Source organism: Phascolarctos cinereus, unplaced genomic scaffold (genome assembly GCF_003287225.1).
Source record: "Phascolarctos cinereus isolate Bilbo 61053 unplaced genomic scaffold, phaCin_HiC Scaffold_1;HRSCAF=81, whole genome shotgun sequence".
Lineage (NCBI taxonomy): Eukaryota > Metazoa > Chordata > Mammalia > Diprotodontia > Phascolarctidae > Phascolarctos > Phascolarctos cinereus.
The window spans coordinates 209,914,491-209,927,141 of record NW_027555514.1 but is presented as its reverse complement, the minus strand read 5'-3'; the positions used below and the strand labels follow the sequence as shown (position 1 = coordinate 209,927,141).

Here is a 12,651-nt window from a genome sequence, read left to right as displayed (position 1 = left end):
TCCCTTAGCAAACTTTAAATAACAATTAATTGTTAGAGTTAACATAAGCTCAGGAACAGGCAAATAAAGGCCTCTCCCAAATGCAAAGTTTAGCCAGGACTACTTACCCAGATACACTTCCTTCCTCCTCAGTCTGCTCTCCTGGCTGCTGTGGGCAGAGTCAGCAACAGCAACAGCAACAGCAACAGCTAAATTCTAGTAACTGCTCAAACACCAGCTATTTTGCTCACTTCCACATCCCCTCCAGTTTCTCCTAAAATTCCCAATCAGAGGGTTTGAATTGGCTTGTTTGCCAGCTACACCTCACCTTAGTGAGACCTCTGTTCCAAGGGAAAAGTTACACTGTCCTTTAAGACACAGGTCCTCACTAGTCAACAGATCAAAAATAAACTGAAGATTTCTGTCCTGACAAACAAGCTTCATCTCAGCTGCTCTACATCTTTTTGTAGAAGGAGTGATACTTAGGTGTCATAGAAAATACATAGGGAGAGGGCAGCTAGGTGGCGCAGTGGATAGAGCCAACCTCAGACACTAGCTAGTTGTGTGACCCTGGGCAAGTCACTTAACCTCCATTGCCTCCAAAATTTAAAAATAAAACCACAAAAATACATAGGGAATATAAAAAAAACAAAAAACAACAATAAAACCAAGCTATAAGTAATAGAGATCTATGGTATCCTTATACAATCCTCTTTTCCTTTCTCATGTTTGTCAAGTTCATAATAATAAAAATAATTTTTAAGAAAATGACTATGATGAATTCAGAGAATCATAAAGGTATGTATGAAGTGATGGAAAGCAAAGTAAATAGAACTAGGAATCAAAATATACAATCACTACAATAATGTAAAAGGAAAGAACAGCAATAGAAATTGTCATGGCCAAGCTTGGCTCCAAAGAAAAGAATAAAAATCGCAGGAGTGGGGAGATTACCCTGGATTTATAACATAATGTCAGATTTTTTCCATTGTGTTGGTTAATTTTGCTCAGCTATTTTTTTTTTGTTTGTTTGTGCTAGGCTATGAGGTTAAGTGTCTTGCCCAGGGTCACACAGCTAATAAGTGTCAAGCATCTGAGGCCAGATTTGAACTCAGGTCCTCCTGACTCCAGAGACAGTGCTCTATCCACTGCACCATCTAGCTGCTCCCTCTTTTTTCTTCAGTGTTATAAGGGGTGGCTCTCTGGGAGGAGTAGAGGAAGGGATACATTAGGAAATCTAGATGATATAAAACCAAAGTTAAAAATAAAATTTTATTTGAGTGGTGGGGAAGGAAGCCAAATTGTAAGGGGCTGAGAGGTGAGGAAGTGGAAGCAACAAGGGTAGGTAGCTTTTCAAGGGTTTGGTTGCAGAAGAGAGGATGAGTATAGGATGACAACTTGAATGGATAGTAGGATCAAAGAAAAGTTTATATGGATGGAGGGATGTCTGTGCATTTTTTTTTAAGGCAGCAAGGAAGGAGCCAGTGTGTGAGACGTTGAAAATTAAGCAGACACCCTTATATGCAAAGGGATATGGCTATGGAATATTGTACTGCAGTCATTTCCTTGCTGTCCATGCTATGACTATAGATCCCTGGGCCTCCTGCAATTTATGCCCACTCATCTTTAGAATCACCACCACCTTGGGGCTGTACTGTTCTGACTGATGAGTCAGCCAGCACAAACTCACACTGCCGATTATATCTAGCCAGTCTCAGACCCAGACATCCCATTTAAACATCCATCCTGGTCATCTACTTGCAATATGCATATATGCAATATGATCCTCCTTTCTACCTTTTGCTTTGTAAATGGCAAACATATCAATACTGCCAATGCTTCTCTGAAAGGCATGTCAATTGTCTCCCTTATCTTCACTCATCAACCTTATAACTTCTCAAATTAAAACACCTTTCGTTGGTCACTACTCTCCTTGAAGGGACTCTTATTTTTGTTTTTGTAACCCCCAGCACTTATCACAGTGTTTAGTATGTAGTAAGAGTTTAACTAATGCTTTCGTTTAGCCATCCATTCATAATTGCTTGGGCATTTGATTGGTTTTGCTGAACTTTTTCTTTTTTATTCTTTGTAACAAGGGATGACTTTCTGGGTGTGTGTATATAGGGGTGGGTGGGACATATATAGACATGAAGGTGATGTAAAAACAAAAGATACCGATAATTTTACAAAGAATATTAGGAAGAAATAGAGAGTGACTGGAGAAGCTAATTGCTGGAGGAGAAAGGAAGGGATGGGATCAAGGGTACAAGTTGGCATTGTGAAGAAGGGTCACTTCATCAGAGACTGGAGCAAGGAAAGAAAAAATGGACACTGATTCTTAGCTGATTATAAGTGTGGTATTAGGAAAGGAAGGAAACTTGTGATTATGGATGGCCTTTCAAGTTAATCCCCTGAAAGGGGCAGCAATGGATGGTGCAATGGATAGAGCACTAGGCTTGGAATCAGAAAGGCTAATCTTCCTTAGTTCAAATCTGGCCTCAGACACTTACTAGCTGTGTGACCCTGAGCAAATCACTTAATCTTCTTTGCCTCAGTTTTCTCATCCATAAAATGAGCTGGAGAAGAAAATGGCAAACTACTCCAGTATCTTTGCCAAGAAAACCCCAAATGGGATCATGAAGAATGGGATTTAAATGAAAATGAATGATCAATAATAAAAATCTCCTGAAAGATAGAGGACACGTGGTGGTATAGGTATAGAAGAGAAAGAGGAAAGAAGAGGAGAGAAAATTTGGAATAGTTCCTGTGGCAATTCAATAGTTAATCAAGGAAAAATAAGAGGATTGGTTTACAGCAGTGAAGGTCCAGGTGAGTTTTGAATAACATTCATTTGTAGTAGACCAAATCAGCATGGTTGTGTGACTTTCTTCAGGACTGTTCAGCAGAACAGAAATGGAGAAGGCGGATGGTATAAGTAATTCAAAGTTAGAAGTGAAGGACAATGGGGCAAGGGATTCAAAGGTTGAGGACAGCATAAATTTGAACTGGTTAACTAAAGTATATTTTGAAGGGAGGACAGTGAAGTCAGTTCAGGGGTGATAATTTGGGAAAAGAGGAAAAAGTGAACTCCCTGGAGGGGGAGGTGAGGGAAGGGAAGAAGGTTTAAGAAGGGTGAGACACAGGGGAAGCTGGAAGGACAAGCTACAATCAGAGAGAGGACTTTCAGAGTTAAGGATTGTGGAGGTAAAACACTGATGAGATAAAAAAACATGACTGTCCCCATGCATGTCTAGAGTGGAATGAAAGTGCAGGTCATAGGAGTTGAGGACATTGACCAACAAAAAACCAAGGGTATCTGAAGCAATGTCAACATCTAAGTTGAAGTCCCCAAGTATATGAGCAGGGGTTGAGTGGAAAGGAAGACAGACCCAGCTATTAAACTCATGAAAAGAGGGAGAATAACCCGGAGGCCAGTAGAGACCAGTGACCAGGTTCTAGATAGAGTGGACCTCAAAAAAGAGGTAGCTAGCTAGAAGAATGAGAGTCCAAAAGTGGTGGAAGATCTATTATTCCTTCCTGGCCTAATGTGTGAGAGGATGAGAGAAGGAACTGGAAGCAGTTGCCGAGCCTCTAATACCTTCAGAACTGAGCTAGTTCTCTTTGGCTGCAAGGAGACAAAGAGAATGAGAGGAAGTGGTCTAACATGAAGGAATTTGTTAAGAAGAACAAGATTCTGTCCATGGTACACAATGGAAGAGGAGGGTAGTTATATAGGAAGATGGGAGGGATGGGGATGATACGGATGGGTATAAGGGAGCTGAGAGTGGTGACCAAGGAAGGGAGTTTTGCTCTAGGAATGTCAGGATCACAGAGATTCTGGGTAAAGCAATAGTAAGTAGATTGCCATACCTTTTTCAATAGCAATGGATTTATTGATTTATTATCCCCTGAGTGAAAGGTAGTAGGGGGCAAGGAAAGTGGTATTCAGCTAGGCCCTGGTGTCCTAGTGGGATGGCTGTCTGGAACTAGCTATTTATAGAGAATGGATGTGAGCTTTTACTTATTCATCCTCCAATCAACATCCTCTGCTAGCACTCTGAGATCCTGACACAGTTTTATTTGGCCCTTTATCTCCCAATGTTGTGAGATTAGTCAGGGAAAAAACCTGATTTGCTTATACTAGGGCACCCTCCATGATATATGATTCTGGTACTTTTCTATGGAACATGTGTTCTGGCTTCTTGCTACAGGACTTTGTCATTTGATAAAGGACAAAGGAACACCTTATCGGTGGTCCCCATGACTGGAGGGATTCAGAATCCCTGAGGGTCTACCCCTCCCAAACTGATTCTTTTGGGAAGGCAAATTAGGTCATCTTTTGCTTTAATTCTTACTAGCCTTTAATCATTGAATGGGTATTGCTTCAGATAAATTGAAACCTGGGAAAAAAAACCTTAGCTTAAAAAGGCCAAGGTCTCCCATTGCATCTGGGGCCAATTGCCAGTAGTCCTGACCTAGGTTTGCCACTAGACTCCGAATGACTCTGGAGAAGTGAGGCTGATGACTTTGCACAGCCCTACCTCACTTAAATCTAATTCACTTGCAAGTCAAGACATCACTGTTCTAACATCATCGGTTCTCTTTGAGAACAAAGCATGAACAACAGCAATGACAGGAGGGTGGTGAAAATGATTGGTGACCGAGTCAGCGGGAACCATCCACTCTGGTGTATAAGAAGAATAGGGATAAAAGCTCCATCTCTATGTGGGGGGCTTTTTACTTTTGGGACTCTTCTAGAACTTCTTATACTTCCAGGGACCAGCAGTCCTGAGAAATGGATGCTTTTATGTTACTGGTTGATGAAAGCAAGTCCAAACCATGCCCTGGCTGGCCAGGAAGAAGATTTGGACCTCTTTGGTTGCTCAGACAATACAAGTCTGAGGTAAAAGTGAAATATCTGTGCGTGATTCCCACAATAACCTTTGGGATATATGTGGATAATGAATATAATGGACTAATTGAGGTGTTTTATATTTTCTATACATTAACTCATATTTGTGAGTCTGTTCAATCTTATGACATTTCTGTGGTCAAAGAAATAAAGACTTACCCTAAACCTGATATTCATAACGTACATTAGGTATCCTTTTTTAGAAGTGATTTTGTTACCCACATTTTGTGGAAACTCTAAGACACCTAATGTCCACTTCCACAGACATCTCTGAGCTTCCTCCTTGAACCCTGTTGTCACTTCCTACTTTAAAGGTTTCCCCAAAGTTGTTCCAGTGAGCCAAAGAGAGAATAAACTTGTCCTTCTTATTTGGGGTAAGGACCCCCAAAATGAATCTGGGTCTCTGTGAGTTCCAATGAGACTCTTCCGTTATGAGATGCGTATCCCTGGGCTATCAGTGGGATTCATAGTACCTGGCTAGGGGAAGATGGGTAACCTGCACTCTGGACAAAGGAGGTTATTTTAGGGAGTGGTACAAACTTCAAAAAAGCAAACAGAGTTGGAAGAGAAGAGAAATGGTATTTGAGATCTCCATAAGCCCTCTGCACCTTCCCTTTGCCTGGGAATAAGACACTGAGGATTTTCTACTCCTTTCTGTAATCTAGCAGCCCCCAGTGGGAAGCTGCTTCACTCCTGCCTCACTGAGTCAGAGCCAGGGACAGTGGAGCCAGGATCTTGGAAGTGGCAATCCTGATTTCTCCACATCTATGGAAGTAGCACCAACCTTGACAGAAAAGCCTAGAACACAATCCTCTTCTTACTCACCGTCAGTGCAGCTGTGAGCATCCCCTGCCTGGTTATATGCTTCTCTAGCAAGTGTCTTGAATGGTGACTATTAAATTAGGTAAACTTTCTGACTGCTTCTGCTTGGGAGACTGAAAGGAATGTAAATGAGCTCTAGCTAGGAAGGAGGGAGGAAGGCAGAATGAGAGACTGAGCCACAGACAGACAGATGCTTTGTTCTGGAGCACAAATCTGGAAAGCCCCGGCTGTTCACTCAGACCTAATCTGAGAGAATGTAGGGTAGTGACCCAAGTCCTAGTGCATGCCTATGCAGTGAAAAACCAAGTGAAAGAGTTATGATGAAAAACTGTAATAAAGATTCTGTCTTGTATATTATGTCTGAATTGTGGGCTTATGAGATTTCCCTAGAACAGTTTTGGGAATACATACATGCATACATACATACATACATACATACATACATACATACATACATATATGTGTGTATATATATATACACATACATGTATGTTGTGGAGGTCAAGTGCACTTGTCCTATTGGTACAGGCAGTGTACCTATACTATGAAAGGAGATCTGAGCAATGGCTCTCCCTTGGATCAGTCTGAGATCACATACACACATATACACAGATTCACTCACAATTCCACTGCAACAGCAGAAACCTGAGTTTAGGCTCACTGAACAGAAGAGACTGAGCCCCCAGAATAAGATAAACAGCTAGGAAAGAGGGGATCACTCTCCTTCTGGCCCCAAGGAGGCAGGGGTCAGATGAGTCTGGAGTCTGGAAGGAGACTCCAGTGAGACTTTCATATTCTAGCATCATCTCAGGCAAACAGACCTCAACCTTGACTCAGAGATTTGGGTTGTTCCTTTAGTAGCCCTCAGCCTTAGTCCTGTTGAGGAGCAACAGGAAGAAAGAATAGCTAAATGCTGACTAGGAAGCACTTGAGAAGGCTTTTTCATACATAGTCCAAGGGGAGCTAGACAGTTCCTCTTCTGATCCCTATATGGCAGACTGAATTCAAATACTCTGGATCTGGAGATGCTGCAGTGCTAAAGGTGGGGGTGTGGGGTGTGGAGGAGGAGCGTAGGAGAAGAAGCAGCTATGCACCAAAGACTTCAAAGGGACGCAGGTGCTGGTTTAAGAGTGTTAGGAAGTGACAACAGGGTTCAAGGAGGAAGCTCAGAGGTGTCTGTGGAAGTGGCCATCTGAGGGAACATTGAATGGTTCTAGAAGCATGTTGTAGAAAGAGTTGTTCAGTTTCACATTACTGGGGAGAATGATTTGTGTGTTTGTGTGTGTGTGTGTGTCTGTGTGTGTGCGTGTGCGCGTGAGAGAGAGAGAGAGAGAGAGAGAGAGAGAGAGAGAGAGAGAGAGAAACAGAGACACAGAGAGACAGAGACAGAGAGACAGAGAGAGGGACAGGAAGAGGAAAAGAGGGAGGGAGACAGAAGCATTCAAGGTCTTTCACAGTTTGGCTCTAATCCACCTTTCCAATATTACCTCATGCCCCTTCATGTAATCTAGGTTCTAGCTGAAGTAGACTACTTTTTATCCCCCATTTTCATTCTTCCATAGAATGCCTGTAATGGACTTCTGCTATTCTCTGGCTTCTGAAGTTTTCTCCCATAAAGTAAGCTATTTTCAAATGCAGGTTGTTTCCCTCTTTATTCTTGCATCCCCAGCACCTAGTATGTTACAGTGCCTGGCACATAGTTAGTCCTTTATACTTATTGACTGATTCCTTCAAGACCTATCTAAGATATCACCTCTACTTTAAAGCCTTACGTCATGCCCCAGGTGATAATGATCTTGGACTTTCCCTCCTCAGATGTACCTCTCCTTTACATACTCTTTCCCTTCAATCAAATTATTTGTATCCGTCCCTCCTTCCCTCCTACCTAAGAACAAAATCTGTGCTTTATCATTGTATTTGCAGTGTTGGTGCTTAATGTTTGTTGAATTCAGTTTTATATATTCTTAAATCTATTTCAACATTCCATAGATATTCCAAAGTCCAACAAAATCATTTCAGATTTATACACGTATTTCATTCCCTTGGGATCGGGAACTACTAACACCATATTGTTTATTTCTTGTATATTACTCCATAGTGCTTAGTAGTATGCTCTGCAAACAATAACTTTGGTAAGACTGAAAATTCTGTTTGTTGACAGTGGCCTCACATGCAAGGCTAAGGCCCCTTTCCACAAAGAGGATCATTGCTCATGGAACCTTAGGAAGCCTCCTTAGGTTCTCAATTCTCAAGACTAGACACAAACTTACTAGAACTCTAGGCCCTATTATGAGCCTCAACTAAAGAGGTACATGGGAAAATATCTAGCAGGATCTGAGGAGATACACAAATAGGGTAGCAGGGCTAGAGAATGAGATCCATGGGCAAAGACTAGACGATCAAAGACAGGTAAGTAGTAATAGTATTTAACTTTGTGAAGGATGGGAGACATTGAAAATTGTATGGCAGAAGAGATTTAGACTAATGAAGAGATAACTTCTTGACAGTGAAAATTGTTAAATTGGTGGATTTTTGTGAACCATCTGGGCAAAAATATAGAAGATACTAAGACCCAAAAGGGATATACAAAATGGGGTCATCCTGGGCCATTTCTTCTTGGGCAATTTTTAGCTATGATGAAATGTGATTGTTACATACTGAGATTTGCCATTTCGGTGTTTGTCTATTACTTTCCCCCTATCAATTGGTCCTATATCCCATTCAACAGGAGTGTATAACAAGGGACAGGTAATAAAAAGGAAAATGGGGTGAGGCATGGAATTTATGTTCAATCATTAATTCAGTTTGAAGAATAGTTAGTTAATACGTGTCTACTATATTCCAGGCAGTGTACTAAACACTGGATTCTATACAAAATGATGGAATGGGTGACTCATCTATAGCACTTTTAAGGGTTACAACAGACTTTCCTCATCACAATCCTATGAAGTGGAGTCAGGGTCCAAAACAGGTGTCCTTAGGAGATGGACTTAGCCAGGGTTCTTCCTACTGACTAAAGAGATTTGGGATATTGCTGGAATTTGTTCCTAGTCCTGGTTTGAAGGAAATGGATGAGGTACCAGAGTACAGTTGGGAGTAAGAATCCGCAAGGAATAATAGCTCCCTTCTCTTCAAGGAGCAAGCCTAGTCTTCCATCTTAGTGATGTCCTTGCCAAAGAAGTAAAACCATCATACTGCAGACTCTAAGGAGTAGGACAAAGGGAATTGTTTTCCATCTAACCTCAAGGTAGAATAAAAGACTAAAACTGTAACAAGAAAAATGAAGGATTCTTATCAGTACAGCTCTCAGACCATGGAGGGATAAGGGAATCTCCATCCCTTTAAATTCTAATGAATGCCACCAGATGCTGGAACTGTAACAGTCATAATTTCCCCAGGGACTCTTCCTTGTATACATACATAAGCCCCTATATACACTAGCTTAGTTCTTAGCTGTGAAGCTCCCTGGCACAGATTTCTGAACGCCATGATGGCTCTAGGACTCCCCTGACCACCCTGTGGGGACAGGGTAGGATTTGAAGTTCCATTTAGCCCACAATTGCACCAGAGGATAAATACATTCAGGTTCAAATCAGCCCTCAACAACTGATCAGTTTGAAATTCCCCATCTCTCCTGATTCAAATGTATTGGAGATAAAAACAAAGACAGAATGAAACAGGGTTATCCCAAACCCTTCCCAGGAAATTTGGATTACTAGAGGGGCCTATCCAGAAGCACTCTAGGCTACTGCAGATCCCCCAGGGTTCACAACTACAGCCCCCAAGGCAGCCTTAGGAAACTTCCGCACGGTGATGTTAAGGAAGGAAACCAAATTGTCTCTCTCCATTAGAGGCTGAAAGGAGTACTTTGGTTTTTGGAGGAGAATCCATCACTCTCTTGTTGCGCTCCCCTCCCTGACAACCTCCTTACCCTGCTTCTGTGGAAAGGGGTTTCCCTCTTCCAATGTGTGGTACGTTGGGAAATTCATGTATATTGATGCAAAGTGCCTCACTGGACAAGAGACTTTTTACCATATCTCAGCTGAAATTCTGGCTTCAACTTTAGTTCCAGCCAAGGACAGAGAAGTTGGGCAGAACTAGCCACTAACTCAGGCCCAACATCTCCTTGGGCATGGGGATCATGGCCCTGGTCAGGGAAGATAAAGGGTGGTGAATCAGCATTACAGGCTTTAGAGGTGGAAGGAATTATCTAGAAATTGTGACACAAGACATGTAAGGCACTTTGCAAACTTTACAGCACTGTCTAAATGCTAGCCCTATTATCTAGTCCAACCCCAAATATTAGCCATTTTTACTACTAGAAAGCTAAATCCCAGAGAAGTTAAGTGACTTGTTCGAAGCTGAACTGTAAAATGGCAAAGCCAGGATTCAAATTCAGGTCTTCTGGAGCTTTTTCCACTACACACACTTCCCCTGAGTTTGTGTGGCTCTCTGCTCTGCACTGGGCCCTGCATCATACAACGGAGAGCCAGACCATGCCCCCAGGACCAGTCAGCAAGGAAGGGAGATGACGCCTCTTTATTATTAAGGTCAACATTGAGGAAAGTGCTAAGAAAAAGGGTACACAGGAGCAGGGGATAGGGCACACAGAGTCACTACTTGTAAGGGGAGGGAAAGCAGCACATCATTTACAGAACCCCAGGACAACCACATGCTCCATGCCCTGAAGGGGTTGTGGGAAGCTTCAAGATAATTTGGGGCTCACAAAGGGGTCTGAAACCCTCTGAACCAGACATGTGAACCACAAACCCTGTCCCTTGAGGCTCACACACTACAACACAGTGGCCACATAGAATATAACACAGGACATCATGGAGGCAACACAGAGTGGCTGGCTACAAGAGGGGAAATTTTGTTAAGGAAAGGAACTGGAGTTAAGCAAGTCTGGCCAGGAGAGACAGATCTTGGCTATGGTACCCAAGAGTCCCTCAGGAGCACCCCAACACCGCTGTTGCTGAGCATCCCTGCGTCTCCAGGTTCCCAAGTCTCTGCCTGGGATCTGGGGTCATTGTTCCTAAAACCCCAATGATATGCAATCCCAGGTGAAGTCACAACAAAGCAGGATCTTCTCAGCATGCAATATCCTAAAAGTTGAGCTAACAAATCTTCATGCACATTGAGAGCCATTGCCTTTTAGCCCAGATGCCTTTGGAACCCCCTTCATTCACATTCCCTGGGCTGCATGCAGTTCATTCCTCAAGTTTCCTTAACCAACAAGAAAGTGAAGAGATCTCTGTACTGGGGGAAGGGGCTTTGGCAGCAGCACTGTCAGTGGGTTTCAGCAGAGGGGTGTTTCTTGCTGCCAAAACAAAAGCCCCAATTCCTTAATTTCTATATACATCTCTAGGGATTTAATTTGCCTGGGTCCTAAGGAGTACATCTTCAGAATATAAAAAGCAGAATTTTATTTACACAATTCAGGGGCTCTTGTACTGGCGGGGGGCAAGGGGAGGGTTCAGATAGATGGGAGTCCAGAGGTGAGATGGCCAATGGTTTCCTCTCCCTTGCATTTCACCTTTCCCTGTTAGCCTCTTTGTCAGTCATTCTGTCTGTTAGGCAGAAAGAATCCATGATGATCCCATTCATTACAGGTTCCTCTTTAGAGGAGTCTCTGCCTAGCATCCCATAGCAGACACCCAAGTGAAGCATGCTGCACCGAGTTGTCCAGTTCCCTCATCATCATGCACCAAAACCCCAAAACCGTGCCTCGGAGGTACTGCCCCCCGCTGGAGCCTCCTTACATTGAGTTCTCCCCCTCCAGATGTAGCAGGGCTACGTCAGGCAGGTCGTGAGCATCCACGAGTGGCCCGTCCCCCTCCAGCAGGCAAGCACAGGGGTTCTCCAGGCTCTCACAGTGATTAGTGGGTGTGGCCGGCCTGGGAACCTCCTTCCCTTCCTCCTCGGGATCCTGCGAGCCACAGCCCCATTCCTTGGGAGGGGGGGTGTCGGGAGCGCCCGGCGAGCCCCGGTGGCTTCCCTCGGGGCCAGCGGCCGCGCCCAGGCCCTGGCGGGGCGCGGTGGTCATAATCTGGCACATGGAGACGATGGCCCGCTGGTTGGCGCACACGTCGTCGGAAAGCACCTGGATGTGCGAGGCCTGCTCGTCCAGGGCCCCCCGCATGGCCCGCACGTCCTCGAACAGGGCCTGCAGCTGGGCCTTCAGGTGCTCCATCAGGTCCTTCATGCCGCCGTTGTACTCGCCCGAGATCACGTCCCCCACAGCGGGCACCGAGGACACCTCCCGGGGGCCCGGGAGGTCACCGTCCTTGGTCAGGATCTCCAGCGGTCCGTCCTCCATTGACTCGCGGAAGCGGCGCCGGTAGCGGCGGCGGCAGGAGGTCCGGCCCAGCCCCCCGGGCTGGGGGCAGCGAGGGGAGCAGGGAGGCCCCACCGGTGGAGGGTCCCAGGAGAGGAGTCGGGGTCCCGGGGGGAGCGAGAGAGTACCTGGGAGGGGGGGCCCTCGGACTTGGCCCCCGGCAACCCTATCAGATTCACCGGCCGAGTGCCGGGAGCCGCAAACGCAAAGCCCACCCCTGGCCTCGCAGGAACGTGCCCAGCAGCTAGCTCTGAGGCGGGAGCCGAGGCCGAGTCCGGCTCTGGGTCCGAGGGCTACCTCTACGCCGCCATTAACTGGCAGCGGCCGCTGGAGAGAGGCGGAGAGGGGCGGGTCTCCCAGCCGCGCCTCGGATGCTCCTCTGTTTCCAAGGCGACGCACGGCACGTATATGACGTGAGTCTCCATGGCAACTAGGAAAGGAGGACCAGAGAGAGAAGGAAAAAAAGAGATAGGAGGGAGGCGGGGGTATACCCAAGATGATGGTGGAGGACCGCAATCTGCCCCCGGAGCCAAAGTCTCAGACTATCGGGGAGCTGTAGTTGTTCCTCTGGCCTAGGGGCTGGAAAGAAAGAGAAAGGGCA

General features: G+C 45.0%; 1 protein-coding gene across 2 annotated transcripts in view; it reads right to left on the bottom strand.

The window, feature by feature from the left end:
- Window positions 1-12,442, bottom strand: part of CCDC184 (coiled-coil domain containing 184) — a 36,765-nt gene extending 24,323 nt beyond the window's left edge. Inside the window, exon 1 of one of the 2 annotated variants that reach the window (XM_020977200.2) lies at window positions 11,476-12,442. In XM_020977200.2, the coding sequence (XP_020832859.1) occupies window positions 11,476-12,032 (557 nt within the window). In that variant the 5' untranslated portion in view covers window positions 12,033-12,442. Of the gene's footprint in view, window positions 1-10,233 lie in introns of those variants that run through there. The other variant, XM_020977202.2, reaches the window with a different exon arrangement.
- Between the last annotated feature and the right edge of the window lie 209 nt (window positions 12,443-12,651).